This window comes from Tubulanus polymorphus, chromosome 9 (genome assembly GCF_964204645.1).
Source record: "Tubulanus polymorphus chromosome 9, tnTubPoly1.2, whole genome shotgun sequence".
Classification (NCBI taxonomy): Eukaryota; Metazoa; Nemertea; class Palaeonemertea; order Tubulaniformes; family Tubulanidae; genus Tubulanus; species Tubulanus polymorphus.
Genome location: NC_134033.1, coordinates 1,735,085 through 1,757,861, shown reverse-complemented (window position 1 = coordinate 1,757,861; position 22,777 = coordinate 1,735,085). Strand labels below are relative to the sequence as shown.

The 22,777-nt window shown below is 42.3% G+C and overlaps 2 protein-coding genes across 2 annotated transcripts; both read left to right on the top strand.

The window, feature by feature from the left end:
* The first annotated feature begins 329 nt into the window (after window positions 1–329).
* On the top strand, window positions 330–18,549 carry LOC141911198 (uncharacterized). The gene is made up of 4 exons (XM_074802178.1): window positions 330–341; window positions 10,915–10,972; window positions 11,065–11,343; window positions 17,588–18,549. Exons 2-4 carry the CDS (start codon window positions 10,924–10,926, stop codon window positions 18,547–18,549), a joined length of 1,290 nt encoding a protein of 429 aa, XP_074658279.1. The 5' UTR covers window positions 330–341; window positions 10,915–10,923.
* Window positions 18,550–21,159: 2,610 nt separating this feature from the next.
* LOC141911195 (uncharacterized) lies at window positions 21,160–22,182 on the top strand. Its single transcript, XM_074802175.1, has 2 exons — window positions 21,160–21,219; window positions 21,338–22,182. Exons 1-2 carry the CDS (start codon window positions 21,165–21,167, stop codon window positions 22,180–22,182), a joined length of 900 nt encoding a protein of 299 aa, XP_074658276.1. The 5' UTR covers window positions 21,160–21,164.
* The last annotated feature ends 595 nt before the right edge of the window (window positions 22,183–22,777 follow it).

Sequence of the window (22,777 nt, the reverse complement as noted above, 5' to 3'; positions counted from 1 at the left end):
AAAATATCAAGTCCGAAAATGTTTCCTTTAACTAGTAGTTTATTCAACGTTTCGACTTTATTCTAGTATAGTCTCCGTGAACAGTATTCCTCAAGATGGCTATAAGAATATAGTCGAAACGTCGAATAAACACCACTAGCTTAAGGAAATGTTTTCAGCCTTTATTATCTTTTCGCGCAATTCTTTAATAGATTATTGTTTTCATGAGCTTGTTTAGTTGATTCCAAGTAAGTATTTGATTATAGCTGTTGAGCACGACCGAGTTCATACCCGGGTAGCAAGTTCCCATACCTGAGTATGTACCCGGTGTTTCACAAAATGGCAGCACATTGAACAGGAACGTAAGTTGTTATTGTAACGCTATGAACGTTTTGATCGTGAAAGAATATACAAGACAAAATCGAGAACAACGTCGGATGAGTTTAAGTCGTTTTATTTCATTCGAGAGTTGCTTGGTGCTATAAGGTGGAGATTTTCAGAAACGATTCGGAGATACTTTCAAATGATTTTCCGAATTCTATTACCCGTCGCCATCTTTTGTGATTTGTCGTACTCGGCTTGCAAGTATACTATCGTCGGTTTCCCCGGAAAATATATATAGACCAACGATTACTTGGGCGGATCCAGACAGGTGGAACTAATTAAAAGGGCACGTGTATTTTCTGACGGGGGCAAAGGCAAGGCATATTGAAGAGGATTCGCGAAAAATCATTTGGTCGTATCATCCAACCATTTAGCCCTTTTACGCCGGTGTTTGGTGTCCAAACCCATGAAATTCTTTGGAAAAATGGTTCATTTTCTGTGTATCAAATCGAGGGATTCTAGAACTGAATAATAATTTCCCGCTGCTTTAACCTCTTTAGTGCGGGCGTGAGAAATGTCATCTAAACAAAATATCGGGGAGCTCATTCTGAACTGTTGGCAGAATGTAACACACTTTATCGTATATATTTTGACAATTTTGGTCTACCCTTTTTGAATTGAGTCGTCATTTGAATCTTTGAGAATTATCTAGTGCCCTTCAAGAATTTTTTAAACTATCTATGAATCCACGATTCGCTATTATTAATAGTGTAATTGGCAGTGCTAAAACGATGCTCGGCTAGGATACTCGGTGTGATTTTAATAACGTCTCACCGTAGGTTTATCTTGACCGGCTGGCATCCATAACTTTAGTGAACGTAACTTAACTGTATTTTTCGGTCGAACGATGGCTCCTGAACATGGCATCAGGAGGCTTGCTGAAAGGATTTCCCCGATGAAAATAAGGCTTTCGTATTTTTAATGAATTGTCGGTTTGTGGTGCAGTACAGTAGAAAATTCACCGAAGAATCCACTATTGATAGCGCTATGCCGATCTTCCTTATGAGAAGCGGTCTTACAATTTTTGTATACGAGATGTGAATGATTTTAAATGTAGACATTCGATCGATTAACGCCATGAATTCCAGTAGCACGTACGCCATAACGACGGTCAAGGTCATTCGTAGAATTCGCCACTCCTTCGCGAACGATTCTTCCGCCGCGGCCGTGATGTATCGTCTGCGAATTTTCTCGACGACTACGACGCCGACTAGGATCGAATTGGTCACCAACAGGACAACCATCGGTACAAACATGGAAATCGAAAAGAAGAATACAACTTCCGACAGCCAAACGCGCCACTGGTATAGCTTACCCATGGATAACAATGGATACGTGATCCTAGACTTGTAGGTAGTTATGTACGGCCAATAAGAAGGGCATCCTAAAATCTTTATATGTATTTCCGGCAGGAGGTGAATAAAATGGCCGCCGATTGATACAGAAACGATGGCGCCTATTGCGCAATTTACTGTAATTCTCGTCCAAAAACGACGGTGTTTCAACGGAAAACCGACGACCACAAGACGTTCGACGCTCAACAAAACGAGAGACCAGCTTCGAGTCGTCGAACAGACGTAATACAAAGGCATACCGATCATTATGAAAACCTTCCCGAAATTCCAGTCGTCAACGCGATACAAAATGTCGCCTAAAACCGCAAATAAGTAACTCGTACGAAGCGGATATAGAATGAAAATGCCCCATAAATACATCATATCGTTAACGGCTAAAACTTTGATCAGATAGTAGGCCGAATTGTGTTTCATTCGACGAATAACGGCTATAGTTAAAACGTTTAAAACAATACCCACAATCGAACCCACTAGATAGACGCTCATATACAAATTCACCCCGATCATAAGGTCCTCTTTGATCGGTTTGCCCTTCTCTAGATCACACCTGCTGGTAGATGGCGTTGTCATCGTCGTTGTGTTCGATGACGTCTTCATGTCTTGATTTCTTGAAGAATATTAGAAGCGATGTTTCGATACGCCGCTCTTACAAGATCGATTCCGATATCAACAGGCAACTATCCGACGACACCCAGACTAGTTATACATAATAGTCAGTCATTTTCTATAATCAGCGAACTAAAGTTTCTTGAATCGATTTTCTGCTTTGTTCGGATGGTTATAATTTGGGAGAAAAGCTTCGTGATGATAATTTTGCTGAAATTACATAACGTTAGCGTACACTGATGTGATGAAAGTTTCGAGGCTGCGATAATCATCACCAAGACGACCATTTGTGAAACGCCCTGAGTCACAGAGAATCTCAATCTGATTTAACAATAAAGTTGAAATCCAGAAAGTTTCCTAATCGATCCTGCTACTGATTTAACCTGTAGTCCAACTGCTGACTAAACCTGCAGTCCAGCTGTTGAGTAAACTGCAGTTCGGTTACTAACTGAACTTCAGTCAACTCTCCTCTTGACACACTGATATGTGAGTGATGAAGTCCGAAAGGATTCGGGTCCAAGCGATACGATACTGTTATGTGCACCCCTATCCGCTTTGAAGGTAGTTATCTCTATTCGATCTCTATGAAAGCCCAACCCCTGAGTTGGTTGACTATGAAAGCCCGACCCATGAGTTGGTTGACTATGAAAGCCCGACCCCTGAATTCCCCCCCCCCCCCATTACGAAACAATGCTTACAGTATACTCCGAACGAAAAATTTATCAAATAAATATATAAACTTTATTCTACGAATTAGAATATATATCGTTTTTGAAATAATGTAACTTTTCGTTGGTAAATCTCGTTTTTTTTTCTCGTGAGCATTTGAAGCCTGTGTTTACGTCGTGTTTGTATCGTCTGTGTGCAATGTCAAGGTCGATGTTTCAATGCAGTATTAGAACCGGCTCCACGTGACACACGAAGCAATCTGAAATAAATTCAAATCAATTAAACGTTTGTTTCAGACTTCGATTCCATTTCACTGTAGACCTATTTCTCAATAGTTCCTATGCTCTTGAGTGTATTTGATTTGTGGAACATCTAGGGTGAAGATACAGCGTAACTGTATCCAGAGTCGATGTAAACATAAGTAAAAATCGATTCTAACTTGGCTCTGGTTATCGCACTGAAATTTCACGTAGAATTTACCTTTTTAACGACCAAAGCCGGCACCGATAGCTCCCCAATTAGTACCACCATTAGCACTGCTACTGCTGCCTTGTGCACCGGTTCCTGCAGTTTGACCTCCGGTATAACCTCCTTGGTTTTGAGTTTGTGAGGTTCCTCCCATGGCGTAGTTATTTTGAGTTCCACCTCCGACTGCGTGACCGTGAGATCCGTGAGATTGACCACCGCCTCCAGCACCGTAAGCGTTGTTGCCGGCATAAGCATTTTGGTCGACGTATCCTCCTTTGGTTCCGATGGATCCTTGACTTCCCCAACCGGTATCAGTAGTCTTGTGGTATCCTCCGCTTGATCCCTGACCATTCATAGCGCCGTAACCTTGTTTATTTTTGTTGCCAGCCATAGCACCGTGCGATTGAACTCCTCCGTAGTTAGTTTTGGCACCGGTTGCACCACCTTGATTGTAGGTGTTTTGGTTCTTGTTTCCAACGCCGCCATATTGGTTTTGTGCGGCAGCGCTATTTTGCGCTCCAGCTTGATTATTTTGGTAGACGCCACGAGTTCCTTGACCTCCGTAAGTGCCGCCATAAGCTCCACCACCAGGATAATACCCACCTCTTCCATAGCCTGAAAATGAGTAAATTTATATCTGAAACATTTGAATCGTCATCGCAGAATTCACCGAATCGACCTTAGGCCGTTGGTGAAAAAACTATTTACCTCCGTATCCACCTCCTCCGTATCCACCTCCTCCGTATCCACCTCCTCCGTATCCTCCTCCTCCGTATCCTCCTCCTCCGTATCCAGCTCCTGCTCCTCCGTATCCAGCTCCTGCTCCTCCATATCCGGCTCCTCCGTATCCTCCTCCTCCGTATCCACCTCCTCCATAACCGCCCATTCCGTAACCGGCTCCTCCGTACCCGGCGCCACTGTATCCACCAGTGCCTTGAATTAGAAGCAAAATATTTCGGGATTTAATTTGAAAAAAAATGGATGAGTATGATGGACGCGAGCGATTACTATTTACATCCCTTACAACAGCCTCCCTACCACCAACACTTCTCTTGCCATCCTTGCAATCTTGCAAAAATGTCCCCAGAAAAATGTTCCATAAGGTAGACAAAAGTGTCCCAGTATGTCATTACTAATTAATCCCCAACTCATCCATATTACCAAAACTATTGTCCCTTTTTGGTACATACCATAGCCGCCCATACCGCCCATACCACCATAGTAGCCGGCGCTAGCCGTCGATACCAAACTGATGACCAAGATTGCCAATTTCATCGTGATGTTGTCCAGTGCTGAACCTTGAAATAAAATTTACATTGATAATCGTCGTAATTCGATATACCGGCTATAGCTAATAGGTTCAACCATTCCATAGAATGATTGGCCTAATTTAATAATGGATAGAATGATCGAGGCGCAATTAAACATTAGATATTCGAGCAGTAACAACGCAATTCTTATTTCAAATGACTTTAACGCTTCGGTAAGATTTTGGTAAGCTACTAACGACGATCTTCTCATTACCAGTAACTTCAACGATTCCAGTGAAGTTACATGAAGTTAATAATGACTGTCGAATCCTGCTCAGTTTTACCAAAGGTTTCAGTAATGGTAACGATATTTCATTTCTCATTTTACTTTAAATGATTAAAACATTCGGACGTAAACGAAAGATCACTGTACAAAGAGTCACGAAAATCGGGACTCGAGATAATGTTACGAACCTTGCTTCGGATGCAGCGCTTTAGTGAACGGCAGAGGTAAAGCGAACGGTTATTATATAGACAATGAAAACGGTGAATCATAGGCAGTTTTGCGCGGCGGATACCACCGGCAGTGGATGTTCCTTTAAGCTGGGACAGCGTCGGTGACTTATCGCCCCGCTACGAAACAGCTTGTTTCATCGTCTTTGTTTGAATTGTCAGATATTGATGTCCAACGCGTCACTCGATTCGGATTTATCGCACCCACCTTTTAGTCATCCATACGGATCGCCCACGTGACCGCTGATTCAAAACCTAATCGATCCTGATTGGTTCATTTTTACCACAGTAGTACGCACACGCATACGGGTCACGTGTCTAGATAAACGAGCAATTGAGTAAACGGATATTTTTTTCTCAAAGAACGTTAAGATGCGTAGCTCGTGTTAGGAAGGATATTCGGCTCCGTGAATCCCCCGTATGACGTCATCGAATTTTCAAACGACTGATTATCGTAATTTATCGGCATATTTTGGAGAATATTCGTTTTCACGTTTTACAAAGCAGATAGATAGATAGTATGCCATGTATTGTTTCTGATTTGTGGGGTATTTGTAAACGGCATCACTACGTCTCCCAGTACAGTCATTTGGATTCATGTTATGAGCGGAAGCCAAAAATATCTCGGCGTGGATTAGGGGTTGGTTTCGAGGTCAGGACTCCTGCTTACTAAGGTTGCCTATTTTGTCAGCTAGTTAGGACCTGCAAATTTGACACTCATGATGACATCCTATCGTAGTTGTGTAATTCTTCAGAAACATTTCAATACCGAGGGTAACGCCCCGCTAGTTGCCCTTGACATGGCCGCTTTTCCGAGAAATGTGTTTCATTTCCTTCTGGATCCTGGTCTCTCGATTTTACTTGATCTGCCAAGGGCGGCGACCTTCTCCTCCCTCTCAACATGAAGCAATAAAGCAAGACAACAAAACAATAAAGACACATTTGGATAACATTAATTTCTATTTTTCTTTCTCGACAGTTTTATTTAGACTATGGATGACATGGATTCGGGATGTTCATTACCATCCTTTACTAGTAGTAACCTCCGTAATTACCTCGGCCATAATTTCCATAGTTGTTTCCGTAGTTATTACCATAAATGGGATAGTTGTTTCCATAGTTGTTTCCATAGTTGTTTCCATATCCGCCGTAGTTATTACCGTAGTTCCCTTGGTTTCCATAGTTTACCGGATACCGGTATCCCGTTGTGTAGCCGGGCGACGATCCAAAGTTGTTGTTGGTATGTCCGTTAGCAGCGTTGGTTTGCGTGCCGTAGTTGACGTTTTGTCCACCAGTGTAGCCGCCATTTTTCACAGTTTGCGTTACACCGCCTCCGGCGTAGTTATTCGTTGCCCCGACCCCGGAAGCCGAGCCAGCGGTCGATACGGTATTCGTTCCACCCCCAGCGCCGTGACCCGTTTTACCGGCGTACGCTTTCTGGACCGTGTAGCCCCCTTTGGTGAATATATCGCCCTGGCTGCCCCAGCCGGTATTCGCTGATTTAGCGTAGCCTCCACTCGATCCGGACGCGGTCAATGTTCCGTAACCGGTCTTCTGGCCGTTCCCTGCCCCCGAGGAATGCCCTTGGGTACCCCCGAATGTCGTCGACGCTCCGGTCGAACCGCCTTGGTTATAGCTCGTAGTTCCCTGATTGCCGATGGTGGCGGATTGTGCTTGGCTTCCGCCGGTAGATTCTCCAGCGGCGTTCCCGTTACTGTAGGACCCGCTAGTGGCTTGTTTCCCCAGCCCGCTGTTAGTGGAACCAGTGCCGTAGGAAGCGGTTGGCAAAGATGCTAGAGAAGAGAGAAAATTATAGAATATTGTATTTCTGAATATTTTGAATTTACCACCTAATGCTGATATCGGAGACGGAGTCAATTTGCAGAAATTATTCATTGTATTAATCAAATTTCATTATCGAGGTCCAATTTCACAAAAAAATTAAAATTTTGGTATAATTACTAAGTCTTTACTGCATATGTTTTCAAAAAAGGCAATCATTCAACCTCAACCGTTTTGAGCTCAAACTTTTGCATGAAAACGGAACTGTCGATCTTGCATTTAAACTAGAATTTGCGTTACTTTTTTCACTAGGATATCCAAACTTATGTTTAGTAGGTTAAATAGCAGGAGGCAATGAAAAAAAATAACGATATCTATGGATGAAGTTTGGTGAAATTTTTATTACAAAGCATGTATATAATGGCAAATTATGGAGTAGGGCTAGGAGGTAATGGACGATAAATAAAGTAATTAGAATGAAATTAGAGATTTTAAGATGTGGATGAAATTTCAAAGCAAGCATATTATAGAATGGAATACAATGGATTACTTTTCTATCAGGATGTTACCGAATAAGACGGTATAAACGGGAGAAAAGGGTAAAAATGAAATTGAAGAACGTGGATCTATTCTATAGGATAAGATACCTACCTACGTTGTAGTACGATGCATTGATAGGGCGATAGACGATGTTGCTGAATGTTATTATCAGAACCAGAATAATACACCTCATTTTCTGCTTCATGTTCAGCCTTAAAGGAAACAATCTTCGAAATCAGGATTCTAAGGCAGGTTTAGATACCACAACAATAGGGCGAGGCATGATTTTCTTTCTTGTAGATCTATTTCGAGTTTTAAGTTAAGATTTGAAACAAATTCTACAGATTTAAATCTAGGCAGGTTTCGACTGAACGTATTCCGTTTATGAACTATATCGATTCGTATTCTGGTAGAAACGAACGTCCAGCTTGGATTAGAATTCCGGAATTCGGAGAGGACAATCCCAACCTCCCTTAGTTACCTCTCAGAAAAATAAGTTCATAATCCACGAAAGGTAATATCACCAGGATAGTCCCGAATTTAGTTACGCGCAAAAAATTATTCCAGAAATTATTCCAGATCTTACCACAATAAAACAACAAGGAACAGTATTCTAGATGAGATTCTAGCTCCAGAAATTGACGTTTAATTGAAGAATAGGTTTTCAATGTCGACTTGTCAGAGCGCGATCACGAATTTGATTTAGTTACTATGATTTACCTTCACAATGTTGATAGAATTGCGATTTACTCGAAAATGCAAAGCGAACAATAACAACACATGTTACCATATGCCCTACGCACACCTTGTGGCAGCCACCATTCCCGCCCAGACAGACAGAACATCATTTAGAGTAAAAAAGAACGAGTTCTTCGTCATTATTTTAATTGGTCCTAGTTTGTTGTATAAGTTGTTTACACGGGTTGATTTGTAAGAATAGATATCGCCGACGTTAGTAGCAAGGCATCGATGATCCTGATGATCGAAACATTGGATTAAAGCATTAACTCAATGACACATTTTGGACTCTTTTTTATTTAGTATGGGATTCTATATCATTGTCTTAACAACAGAACACGTATTGTGTTTTCTTTTTAGTGATATCATCAAAATCGTAGCGAACCGTTTTTCTTCATCTATGTGTGCCAAATATGGTTCACACGACGAATAGGGCCATCTAAACACGTCTCCTTGATAACCGATGAAACACTTTGCCGTGTTTTGGCGATATAGAGAATCCCAAACTGATATAACGAAAGATGATGTCCAAAAAGTTTCAACTATATTCTAATAGTCATCTTCAGGAATACTGTATTCCTTGAGCTAGTGTAGTTTATTCAACGTTTCGACTATATCCTTACAGTCATTTTCAGGAATACTGGGTGAAACAAAATACGGGGTATAGAAGCCTCGATGTTGTATATATACCTCGTATTTTGTTTTACTCGGTATTCCTGAAGATGACTATTAGCATTAGGATTAGTCGTCACGTCGGATGAATAAATTTATAGCTGGATGAAAATATTTCCGACTTTCATTATATCAGTGTGGGATTCTCTAAATATATGTCTCCTCCTTGTATTTAACTGTTAAGTTTGGCAGAACCCCTTGCAACGTCACTGCATCCACTATGAAACATACACGAAAGCCAGAATAAAGCAACCGCTGAATTGGGCCAATCACGTACTACTTCAGAGTAAATAATCTGCTCAAAAATCATCGAACTTGAAGAAGTAAATGATGACACTGAGAATCCGTTTTTATGAATGTAATTCCCCAATTTTGGTGACGTCCTCCGCAATTCTATTGTCTTTTTGCGTTACTACTACCAGGCCCATCTTGTCGGGCGTCACGAACACACGTTTGACTCGGTGATGAATGTACCGGTTTTAACCGCGGTTCTGGATCGACAAACGTGGTCGTGCTAAACAACCATCCATCAACGTTAAGGAAACCTGCGCGTACGAAGCTCCTTCCCGAGCGCATTTCAGAAACGCCTTCGTAGAATTCCGTATATAGTCATGCAAAACCTATGACGACAAGAATCAAATATATGTATTTTCTTATGACGTAATCGGTAAAACTGTAGGTGGCTTTGATTTGATTCATTAAGGGAGTGGGGTATATAAAGAAGGCCCAAATCCGTTCAACGGTATTTAGGTGGCTCCAAATTTTTGTCGTACAAGAAAAAAGATTAGGAATTTTAATCTCGGAAAAATGAACAAAGTTGGAAAAATCTATTTTAAGATATTCATGTAGGCCCAATCTTAAGTTGATCGACACCAATGTTAGATATATCGGAATCAACGATGATTCTATTGACTTCATCATTTAAGTAATCATTTTGACCCTTTGACCGTCCAAGTATGGAGATTGCTAAAGATATATAAACTCCAAATTTATAGAAACCTCTTCAATTGTCTAACCTCCATGGATGATCTTTTTTAGGTCTAACTCAGCTTTTGCCTTCATGATAGCCGCATTCTTAACTGGAATAAGTAGAATAGGTTCACGTATTTTCAACTTTTCAACTTTGTTATGCGCGCGTTACCTTTTCAACTTTTCGGACGCATCGCAGATGACATTGCAAACGTGGGCACCAGGTGAAATCTATCATACCTTCAGAGACAAAAGAAGAGGTGACGAATTTTCTTTTGACTCATGTTCAATTGTTTCGCCTTAATCGAATGAGTCAGGCACAGGTGTGCACAGTGTCAGGTGGGTGAGATCACACTGGTATAAAAGAGGCTCATATTCTCTCGACTGGATACAACCATTTTCTGTCGCTGAATAAAGAGGTAAGAAGAATTGAATCCTAAGGATCGTTGGCTACTTGTCTTTGGACGTTTTCAGCCTTGTTAATGTGAACTTATACATTTGGAAATACTGGATAACCTGGTACCCAACTTCTTTGTATCAATTCGAATCTGATCCGTGGGTTAGTTTAGTCAAAAATTGTTTAAGGTTAACTGGTGACGAAATTCCGTAGTGATATTGCAATTTCAGTTGTCACTTTGGCATTTTAATACCAGTTAACTTCAACTGGCTTTAGTGCAACTGCAGACCCTTGTGGTCGAATTCAAGTTTTTGGGATCCAGTTATCAAAACATTGAGTTCCACGCACATCATCCTCTCCCGGCAGATTTGAACCTGTTGACATTGCTAAACGCGTGACGAAACCCTGTCACACTAGACCGAGTGCGCAGCGCTACGCTGAGTGTTTATCACGCAATCTGTCGGGATAGCTGGTGTTGCGATACCGCCAACGATTGAGGCTACTAACACTGCACTTTTTAGAACGGTTATAGTCTCAGATGGTTTAAAAGAAATTGTTTGATTTTAAACTATTGGGTTGAATTTACTTCCAGAGCTACAAAATGAAGATTGCTATTACTTTTATTGGGCTGTTTGCTGCTGTATATGCTGGTAAATATTGATGCACTCTCTCTCTCTCGCTCTGTCACATTTCTGTTCATTATTTCGCTATCTTCATTCTTAAATTCACTTTTAACTTATAGGAGGCTACATGCCCGTAGGCGGCGGAGGTTACGGAGGCGGTGGAGCCGGAGGTTACGGAGGCGGTGGAGCCGGAGGTTATGGAGGCGGTGGAGCCGGAGGTTACGGAGGCGGTGGAGCCGGAGGTTACGGAGGCGGTGGAGGCGGAGGTTACGGAGGCGGTGGAGCCGGAGGTTACGGAGGCGGTGGAGGCGGAGGTTACGGAGGCGGTGGAGCCGCAGGTTACGGAGGTGGTGGAGGCGGAGGTTACGGAGGCGGTGGAGGCGGAGGTTACGGAGGCGGTGGAGCCGGAGGATACGGAGGCGGCTACGGAATGGGACGTGGAGGTGGCTACGGAAGGGGAGGAGGTGGTGGCTACGGAGGAGGAAGAATAATGTACCAGCCACGTCCATATGGAAACGCTTACAACGCCTACGGAGGCAGCAACCGTGGAGCTCAGGCCTACGGTGCCTACGGTAACGGCTACAACCAAGGATATGGCAACCAAGGTCACGACCAAGGTTTCAAAAAGTACGGTAACCAAGGACATGGCGGATACAAGAATGCCGGAGGTTACGGCGCCAGCGGCAGCAATGGAGCTGTCAAAAGCTCCGGTGCACAGGGTTCCTTTGCCCAACGTGGAGGTTACAACAACCTCGACAAATACAATCAACGAGCCGGAAGTCTTAGAGCTGTCGATAAGGTCTGGGATGAACGCGCTGGCTTGAAATCTCGGAATGGCTATGGATCAGTTGCTGGACAAGGTTCCCAAAACTCCCACGCCGCCGGTGGCGCCCAATTCAAGAAAGGAGCATACGGTGCCGCCAGTGGTCACGGTGGATTCGCTAATGGCGGAGCTGCCGGATACAATAAAGGTTACGCCAATCAGGGTAATGCCAACGGTTACAACAAAGGTTACGGTGCTAAAGGCAACTACGCCAACAAAGCTTACGGCAACAACGCTAAAAATTACGGATACGCATAAACAGAAAGATGGCATTAAACAGAGGTACGCCCAAACATAGTTCATACAAATATCAATAGCAAAAGCGTTGCTTTTTAACTGAGTTGGAAGATTTGTACCAACGAAGGCATCGATCTTTTTCCGTCTATTTGAGTAGATAATTTTTCATATAAAGCATTTAAATGATGGCATAGGGGAATTCATGAAGGCAGCCATTTTTGTGGAAGGTTCTATAGGTCACCTTACGCATTTTGATGATGTCAAAAGTGTGTTCCCAAAGGCTGTTTAGAATTAAATCCCTAGGCTAATGGATGCAGCCATTTTTCTCAGAAAGAGTTTTTTAATTACAAAGATTCTTCGTTGTTTTTGTTGCAGATTTCAAGTGAGATGCCAAACAGATTTCAACCAGTTCTTCACGTCCAATTGGGATCCTCTTTACTTTGTGCTTCTATTTTGTGTTTGTATATTGTCGAAAAGATCTATATGACGAAAAACAATAAACGAATTATGAAGTTTTTTTTTAAATAGAATCAAACGTATCTTGCTTCAATGTTATTGGCTTTTTTTCACGAGGAGTAAAAAACGATACCTTGTTTTTCCCCATCGCTCGGGTCGCTTTCGTAAACTGCAATAAGATTAACTGTAATAACAGTAATCAATTCATTTCTGTAACTACCGGGTATGTTATGGTTAGCCTGATCGCGATTTAAAAAAGTTTTGTACAAGGCAGATAAAAAACCTTTGCCACCAATCTACATCAGAACGAAACGTTATGCAGTCGAACTAGGGCTTATGCCAAGAAGACGATATGAGCCGGTGATGGCCATACACGACACCTACATAGATACTGTTGTGACATAGGAATTCTAATCAATTTAACTACGTATCACTGTCTGCTATTACGCTATCTCCAGCTTGTGGGACAATTCCTGACGTCTAGTATTATGGAATAATTAAAAGCTTTCTAATAAAACCCGGAATTAGATAACGATAAATTTATAGAATAAATGCACGGTACAAACTGTACTCTGGGGGAAAAAACAGGGAGAGCAACATTGGTGGCAACATCGGCCGGAGCCAGAGCAGAGGCAGCGCAACACGCGGGGTAAGGGTAATAGGATATTGTCAGTTGCTAAAGTTCATGCAATAGAATCCTTGCATCATTTATCAACCTGAGTTGAGACGTTGGTTATTTTTGGTCTCTGGTTTCGACATCGCCGTGCAGGACAGGAGGGGAAGTGCATACATCCCGGACAAGAACAGCGGCGCTCTCAGACGGCGATTTCGGGCTTCCCCCTCCCGGGTTTCGACACACAGTGGTCTAGCTTATTGGGACGAGACGTCATGCTGTTGCATTCACTGCTATCAGTGCTGAGTGACACAATCAGATTTGTATCATGTTGGTTACTTTTTAGTGTGCAAACAATACAGCAAAGACCATGATTCCGTCGTGAGGTCAAATGGATAGTCAATAGGGTTAGTCGTGAGAAAAGCCACGCAGGTCCGAGTCCTGCTGGCTGGTTGCAGAGAGCGGGCAATACTTCAAAGGCCATTGCAAGGTTTAAACCATTAAGTGGTTTAATGAACAAACCGATAGGGCTTAACCGATAATGCAAGAAAAAACAAACAAAAAACTAACCAAAAAAAACTAGAATCGTGATGCACGTTCCTTGCGTAATGTGGTTGGATACGGTCGTGGTGTTAAAAAAAACATTGAACGCTACTGCAGAACCCTTAAGAGCGGAACAGTGTATCGACAAAGCCGCATTATCTTAGCCACAACCGCAATGAAAAATTATCGAGAATCTGACTACTTCATTCCGAGAATAAAGTACAAATCACCCGTGGCGATGAAAATAAGGTTCCTGAAGAACCTCTTCCAGGTCCTAGTTCTACTGTGATTGCAGAGGATTCATCCCCTGGCAGCCGAGGATCCGCCAGGTGCTCCAGTAGTATCAAACTATCCTTAAAATTCATTGCTGGAATAAAAAACGAAAAAACTAGCTTGAAAGTTTATTGACTCCTTGGAAAATCACACATATTTTACTACTTGATATTGTCGACAATAAACGATATAACCTAAATGATATAATTTTAAGGATTATCTAAGTTATTTTGGAATTGTATTCAATAGAATTGACCGGCAACCAGTCTAGCCACGGTATTGATGACGTATTGCACATCCTCTCCGAAAACTTGTTAAAATCTATCAAACAAGAAATAAGAGTTATGTAATATATCCGTTGAAAATACCCGCCAGAATATTATTTTGAAACACCAATTGATGACATAATACACAACGACTCACTCAGAAGTCCTTCAACGCATACTATCAATGTATATAAACATTATTGCAACGGTTTTTACGACGTCAAAAAGGAGGTCAGATTATACTTAAGCATGTTGATCGCTTAAGTGTCTACTGTTCCATCTGGTGGGAAAACCGTGCACCAAAACAACGAACGGCTTGTGAACCAACTCGAAGCAATGTAGTAACAGGTCTGCTCGTTTTCGATTTTGAAGGAGGGTGGGTGCATGTTTCGATCCTGATGGACTCATTTTACTGGTTATTGTAGAAACTGAACCGATGCTGGAACAGGCACGGTGTTGATCATGACGGAGAATACATATAGTTGTCCAAGGTGCAGAACTTTATCCCGCGATGTAAGGGACACAACTGAAAAGAATCACGTCGTTTTCCAGTCAATCAGTCCATTGACAAAACCTTCCTCCAATCCATGTTTTGTTTTAATGTTCAGGTAAAGAACTGACGGAAATAAAACTAGTGAAGGGTCCGGTTTCGTGACAAAGTTTTAGCTTAAGACGGTTAAGTTTGAATTGTTGTCCTCATTGAAAACATGAAGTAACCAATAGCAATTATACTCAAGTGGACACTGGGCGCAGGTCATACCTTATATATCATCTTGTCATCGTTAAACGGGGAAACTAACTTCAAAGTTTATTCACACTATAAAACAAACATATTTTTTATCTTAAAATAGGGATTGTCCATGTTATTTATTTGGCTGGTAAATTTCGTTTGATTTTTTGATTGAGTGTCCCTTACAGGCCTACCACACCTGCCGTGAGCGAAACAGGGGGTTTGATTTTGAAATCGGAAATCAAAGTAAAAATAAAGTCGTGTGATCGGAAACATATTGCCTAATACTATCGATATAGAATAATATGATGTAACATTTAGGATCGATGACGTCATTTTGAATTTGAATATAATTCTATTGACGATTGAATCGAATCGACCGGCGACTAGTTTAACCAGGCTAGCCCCAATATTGATGACGTAATGCACATCACTCAAAATTCATCAATGGAAATACATGTAAATTGCTTTAATAGAATATTGTAGTCATAAAACATATTTAATTACAAAATGCAAAATTGTCATTTTGAAACGCAAATATTGATGACGAAGTGCACATCGAATCACATAGTGCCACTTAGATAACGCATAATAGTTATAAATTTTTGCAACGATTTGTGCGGCGTCAAAACGTCAGTAAGGAACATTGGATACGCGTTAAGGTTCAGGGGCTAGTTGCACAGTCGTGACTTAAGTCCAAAAGTAGTCTTAAATCTTAAGACTGGTCTTAAGATGTTAGATTGGCTATAGAACTAAGTTGGTCTTAGACTGGTCTTAAGTCTAAGCCATGACTATGCAACCGGCCCCAGGATCCAAAGTTCCAGACGTGTCGTAAAAAAGTGTGCATAACTTGGGCTGAAATAATGGTTTCTCCAAATCGGCCGCGTCATTTTATAGATAGCAATAGATTATTCATTCGGTTCATTTCTAGTAGTATTTAGCATATAAGACATCAAACCACTGGCCAAGTAGCTTTGGTCTACTAGATAGGATGCTTGCTTCTTGTGTTCGAGACCCGGGTTCGATCACCGGTGAATGCAAGTAACTTCACTGTCGCAATCACCACCACCACCTCCGAGTCAAACACCTTTATCCACCTCTACTCGGTTAAGACCTATATCCACCGAGACTCAGGATTTCACTTGTGGCAAGCGATGATCTGCCAGGTGTCGCTAGTGTGCAAAATTGAAATGCTGGAAAATTTTCAAAATGTCAGTGTGATTGGATTGTATACAGATCAGTATCGTTGTTTAAAAGGCAGCATCAGGAGCATTTTCCATCTCGACTCTGATCTTAGATATTTGTCGTTTTAAATCTTTAACCTAAAAGATCGTACCTTAACATATTCAAAATGCACATACGTTTATCGTTTCCACGAAAATGAATTTCGAATTTTTTTTAAAAATAGATGACAGCTCGTACGGGCCCATGTGAGTCAGTTTTAAAAATATAACGTCTATATAGAATACTTAGTCCTTAAAAGTTAATGCATTATGTCGTTTTGGTAATCGATGTGACAAATTATTATTCGTCTAGCTATCGAACATTGTCAACAGTTGTGACGAAAGCTGTGACGTGGTCTAACGACAAAAAAAATCATATATTATCTTCAGTATATCAGGTTCTGCCGTTATTTCCATGTGCGGCCAAATGGGCAAAAGAAACGACGAAACATTTCTTAACGCTATTATTCTAAAATATATGAAAATAAAAATTGCTGTCGTTTTGGTGGGTACACCATTCATTGTCGTACCTGGTAATTGATTCAAATTGCATTCTACATTTTCTTAAAAGCATCATGGGGAATTCTATTCTTGTCGATCGGCAGCTTTCCTTCGAGCTGCTTCTTCCCCAGTCAGATCCTTCTCTCTCAATTCTCTAGGTTTTTTTTGCACCGACCTCTTTCTCATTTGCCTCGGGATGATCAAGTTAAAGGTGACTCTTGGCGTCAGAGTTTTTTTGGAAAATATAATTTTGTTATCATTTGTGAATTCTGTGTATAACTACTGGAAAAGTCCAAATGAAGATATCCAACCTCTGAAGGATACTAAATTATGTTTTTAATTGATTTTATCGTGACTCTCTTTCGCCAAGCGCATCTCGAAAGGTGCAAAAGGTTGACGCGCACCGTATGCCAAAAATGCTATCAATTTTACGAACTCAACAACGATTAAGCGGCAGTTTGTGATGTGCACTTTCAGCCAGGTGTTGTGTATACCAGTCGCATTGTATACACCTGTTACGACGTAAAAAGTGTAGATAAATTTGCCAGCAAATGAAAAGATGTCACCGAACGCATAGTGGCGAATATCAATCATAAGTAATTACAAAAATGTTGAAAAAGTTAAAAAAAAAAAAATAAAAAGTGTTAGAAAAGAGTATATAAAGACCAGTGGTTGAGACGATCAGTGCATTGTTTGTGTCACAGTTTAAAGGTATGTGACTACTGGAAGAAGGACTGCATCGAGATCCGACATTGTGGTTTAGTTTTCAGTGATGAGTTGTTGAATTTACGTACATCATCTCAGTTTCTCTATTTCAGGCATCCAATATGAAGTTTGCAGTGATCCTGTGTATCATTTCCACGGTGGCTGCTAGCTATTACGGTAAATATTATCCGTTTTCTCCCGTCGAATATCTTTAATGTAATTTTTTTCTACATTTCTAATATATTTCATTGAAGGCGGCGGAGTCGGAGGAGGCGGTGGCTACGGAGTCGGAGGAGGCGGTGGCTACGGAGTCGGAGGAGGCGGTGGCTACGGAGTCGGAGGAGGCGGTGGCTATGGAGTCGGAGGCGGCGGAGGTTACGGAGGTGGAGGAGGTGGTGGCTACGGAGGTGGAGGAGGCGGTGGTTTCGGAGTCGGAGGAGGCGGCGGCTACGGAGCTGGAGGAGGCGGCGGTTTCGGAGTCGGAGGAGGCGGTGGCTACGGAGCTGGAGGAGGCGGTGGTTTCGGAGCAGGAGGAGGCGGTGGCTACGGAGCTGGAGGAGGCGGCGGTTTCGGAGCCGGAGGAGGTGGTGGTTTCGGAGCCGGAGGAGGCGGCGGTGGTGGTTTCGGAGTCGGAGGAGGTGGTGGCTACAGAGGAGGTGCTCATGGAGCCGGCCACAACAACTTTGGAGTCCACAACCGCGGAGGTGGTGCTCATGGAGGTCATGCTGCCGGTTTCAACCGAGGATATGGCGCCACAGGTAATGCTGCTGGTCACAACCGATTCGGTAACCGCGGAAACGTTGGATTCAACCGCGCTGGAGGACATGGCGCTAAAGGAAGTCAAGGATTCGTCCGCGGACAAGGTGCCCAAGGATCTTTCGCTGCCAACCGAGCTCACAATAATCTCGACACATTCAACAACCAAGCCGGACATCTTAAGACCACTGATAAGGCCTGGAATAACAAAGCTGGCTTGAGTGCTCGTAAAGGTTACGGAGGTGCTGCCGCTCAAGGTTCCAACAGAGCCCACGCTGCCGGAGGCGCCCAATTCGCCAAAGGAGGTTACGGCGCTGCCAACGGTCATGCTGGATTCGCTAATGGCGGAGCTGCCGGTTACAAGAACGGTTTCGCTAAAGGCGGAGGTGCTAATGGTTTCAACAAAGGTTACGGAGCCAAAGGTGGATTCGCTAACAATGCCTATGGCAACAACGGTTATGCTGGCGGTTACTACTAAACTCATACTTGAAAAACTTCATCCCTTCGTTAGAAATAAAAGGTAAAATCTTAATGAAAGGTTATCTTCATCCAAATCTCACCCAATGTTGAATTGTTTTGAGTTTGTATCGGTCGGGTTGATGAAATGGATAATTTATGGTCCCCTGAGATATTTTGTTTTATTCTACTCGCTAGATCTCATCAGCTGTGAAGCTTCGACCCAATTGCTATGTACTTCTATTTTTGTAGGTTGTAGTTGAAAATGTGTGATATCGTGGTTTTGTTTTGGCGTGCACTGTTTCTGTTTGTTGCTGTAGTTACCATTGTTGCTGTTATTGGTATTGATTAAAAAATTGATTAATTTGATAATAAATTGAATTTTCTCTCTGGACGACTCGGTTGAATAAAACCCGCATAGCACTTATAAAACACTATACATTATCTTGTGTTTATTTTTTTCTCTCTATCTCCTCGCCTCTCAATTAGTGGAATATATGTCAAAGTCTATCATTCAACATAATTTTGTTTGGATTCGAATTCAATAGATTGGTTATAGGACTGAAGTCAGCTTTAGAAGCTAGTCCATGGCATGCAGTAGAGTTTATTTCACCCTTCATGAAGTATACTTATTTTTACAATTCTGAGTTGGCATTGAAGTGAAGAGTAGGTGGGCCGTGTGTTATCGGTTTTTGTATGGTTAAAGGAGCAGAACCTTGCCTTACTCGAGGTCTGAGTTATGGCTGGGTTACAATCTTACGATTGGTTATGCGCGCAGGACGAACTGATAATGGCGAAACCAAAAACAAGTTTGAATTGTAATGTCAAAACGCGGAACAGGACAAGGAGATCACTTGAATTGAATTGTTACCTCATAGAGTTTTCAGAATATAAAGCTGTTCTGCTTTTGGCGTGTTGTTGCCTGAAATAGGGTGGCTGTGTATCAAGAATCATGACTTCAAAATCAGCTTCATTTTGAAAAATCTTTTTCGGGCGGGCCCGCAGACCCACCCCCATATTGTCCTTGAATCGTGAATTCAAGCTCATTGGTTCTCCTCCAAGTTTACTCCTGGATCTGCCCCTGAAACCCTCTTGGTGAAATTCACCTCAGCCACTTAGCTTGCAAATTGCAAGGAAAGCACGTAAACCTCATACAATCATCGAGTTCTAATCTACTTTGCCTTGCATCCCGGGAACGAGCGTGCATCGTATGGTTCCTATTTGAAGGACCTCAATTCAGAAATTCAGAGTTGGCTAAATTAATCTATCTGGTTTCTATGGCCGGAGCAGTGATACCCGATGTGGTCGTGAAAGATGCGTGGTATAAAGACGACATCGGTTGCGTCCATGCGACGGGTCAAAATGTAACAAGTAGTGAACATCTTATTACTACCAATTTCAGTAATGAAAGTATCGATAACAATTATAGCTCTGACTTAAACGTTTGGAGACAACTCGCTCGTCATCGTCGGTGTGTACGATCGGGGTTGTCATTACGCGGAAACGTAGACTCGCGGAATTGTTTTCCAATAATACGGAATATCTAGAATTTCACTATAAATAGTAACCGGGTTTTCATGCGGGGATATAATGCAAGGTATAATGGTGGTATCTTTGTGTGTAATGAACCTACTACCGAACAACATCATTTGGGCGAGGTCTTGGGTCCAATCGACCACCAATCACAGTTAACCTTTCAAATAACGGATATGTTTTTTTTTCCAATGGAACTATGCTTCGAATTTTCACACTGACAAGTAGGGAAATACACGAGACGTTGCGGCGTTATTTACCTTGCTGCAAAGGTTCCCAAACAAAGGCTTAAACGATAGATTAATTTTTTTTCAAGATTCAGGTCTCGGGATTTGATTTGTAAGGTCATTCGTGTATGTAGGTCATTCGAGTATTCGAGTAAACCTACACGTTTGCTGCAAATGCCTTTGAATTCCAGTTTAGTCTTAAATCAGAATGTAGCGTTAAAATGTTGATAAAGTTGTCCGAATTTCTTCGCTTGTAATGTGGCCTCCAAGTTCTGACCGTTGAACTAGGTTAAAACGGATGGAGTCTAGTGGAGAACATGTTCCAAGTCTCGCAATAGATGTGCTCGAAATGAGGAACCTCGTGAAGAACATACAGAAGACTCCTCCAGGCCATGTTTTATCAACTCGTAGGTAACTCAGATGTTTGACGAAATACCTTAATGAAACAATTTGATATGAAATTACACAATTCACGTATCACTCTCAAGTGAGATTTTAGGTACGAATTGAGCGGAGTTTACTGTATATCGAAGTATTAAATCTTCTTGAAGGTTCTTGTTTAGCTGTTGCCTACCAGTCCCATTGTATACACCTGTTACGACGTAAAAGTGTGGATAAATTTTCCAGCAAATGAGAAGATGTCACCACACGCAAAGTAGCGATTATCAATCATAATTAATAGCTTTGCTGGAAAGAGTATAAAAAGACCTGTGGTTGAGCAGGTCAGTGCATTGTTTTGTGTCGCAGTTTAAAGGTATGTTCACCGGCACAACTGGAAAAAATACTGTATCGAGATTCGACATCGTGGTTGTGTATTTAGTGATTAGTTGTTGAATACACGTACATCATCTCAGTCTCTCTATTTCAGGCATCCAATATGAAGTTTGCAGTGATCCTGTGTATCATTTCCACGGTGGCCGCTAGCTATTACGGTAAATAGTATCCTTTCTTCATTTATTCCGACCTGAATGTGTCATTGCTTTCGAATTTTCTCCGGTCGAATATCTTAAAGATAATTTTCGTCTACATTTCCAATCTATCACATTGTAGGCGGCGGAGGCTACGGAGCTGGAGGAGGTTACGGCGCCGGAGGAGGCGGCGGCTACGGAGCCGGAGGAGGCGGCGGCTACGGAGTAGGAGTAGGTGGTGGCTACGGAGCCGGAGGAGGCGGTGGCTACGGAGTCGGAGGAGGTGGTGGCTACGGAGCCGGAGGAGGCGGTGGTTACGGAGTCGGAGGAGGTGGTGGCTACGGAGCTGGAGGCGGTGGTGGCTACGGAGGAGGTGGTGGCTACGGAGGCGGCTATGGTTATGCCCCGCGTGCATATGGAAGCGGTCACAACAACTTTGGAGTCAGCAACCGCGGAGGTGGTGCTCATGGAGGTCATGCTGCCGGTTTCAACCGAGGATATGGCGCCAGAGGTAATGCTGCTGGCTACAACCGATTCGGTAACCGCGGTTATGGTGGATTCAACCGAGCTGGAGGACATGGCGCTAAAGGTAGTCGAGGGTACGTCCGCGGACAAGCTGCCCAAGGATCTTTCGCCGCCAACCGAGGCTACAACGACCTCGACACATACAACCAAAGAGCCGGACATCTTAAGTCTGTCGATACGGCCTGGAATAACAGAGCTGGCTTGAGAGCTCGTCGTGGTTACGGAGGTGTTAAAGCTCAAGGTTCCAACAATGCCCACGCTGCCGGAGGCGCCCAATTCGCCAAAGGAGGTTACGGCGCTGCCAGTGGTCACGCTGGATTCGCTAATGGCGGAGCTGCCGGATACAAGAACGGATTCGCTAAAGGCGGAGGTGCTAGTGGTTTCAACAAAGGTTACGGAGCCCAAGGTGGATACGCCAACGATGCCTATGGCAACAGCGGTCATGCTGGCGGTTACTACTAAACTCATACTTGAAAAACTTCATTCCTTCGTTAGATATAAAAGGTAAAATCCGAATGAAACGTTTTTTTTAAGTCATCAAATTTCGCCACGTAAATAGCAAATACTGAAATATTTCAATTTCGAGTGGCCTTAGTCTTGATTGGGTAACTTGATAAAATTGGTTATGAATGGATAAAATGAATACGTGTTTCACATTAATCACTTATGCTCATAAGCAGAGGTGCAGCTTCAATTCAAATTTTTATGTTTTTCTATTTTTTAGGTTGTAGTTGAAAATGTGTGATTTTGTGGTTTTGTTTTGGCGTGTACTGTTTCTGTTTGTTGCTGTAGTTACCATTGTTGCTGTTGTTGGTATTGATTCAAAAATCAATTTGTTAATGAATTGAATTGAATTTTCTCTCTGGACGACTCGGTTGAATAAAATTCCGCATAGCACTTTTAAAACACCTTACATTATTTGACGTTTTTAAAAATCTTTTTGATCTGTATCTCCTCTCTCCTTCTTCGTGGAATACATGTCCTAATTATTCACTCGTGGCAATTTTATTTGCATTACAAGGTACTAGATTGGATATAAAACTAAGAAGAGCTTAGA

Excerpts from the sequence above, each read along its gene's own strand:
- LOC141911195 (XM_074802175.1), top strand. The coding sequence starts at position 21,165 with ATGAAGTTTGCAGTGATCCTGTGTATCATTTCCACGGTGGCCGCTAGC. Across the intron at positions 21,220-21,337 it reads GGTGGCCGCTAGCTATTACG|GCGGCGGAGGCTACGGAGCT; the intron begins GTAAATAGTATC and ends ATCACATTGTAG.
- LOC141911198 (XM_074802178.1), top strand. The coding sequence starts at position 10,924 with ATGAAGATTGCTATTACTTTTATTGGGCTGTTTGCTGCTGTATATGCT. Across the intron at positions 10,973-11,064 it reads GTTTGCTGCTGTATATGCTG|GAGGCTACATGCCCGTAGGC; the intron begins GTAAATATTGAT and ends TTTAACTTATAG. Across the intron at positions 11,344-17,587 it reads AGGCGGAGGTTACGGAGGCG|GCGGTGGCTACGGAGTCGGA; the intron begins GTGGAGCCGGAG and ends GAGTCGGAGGAG.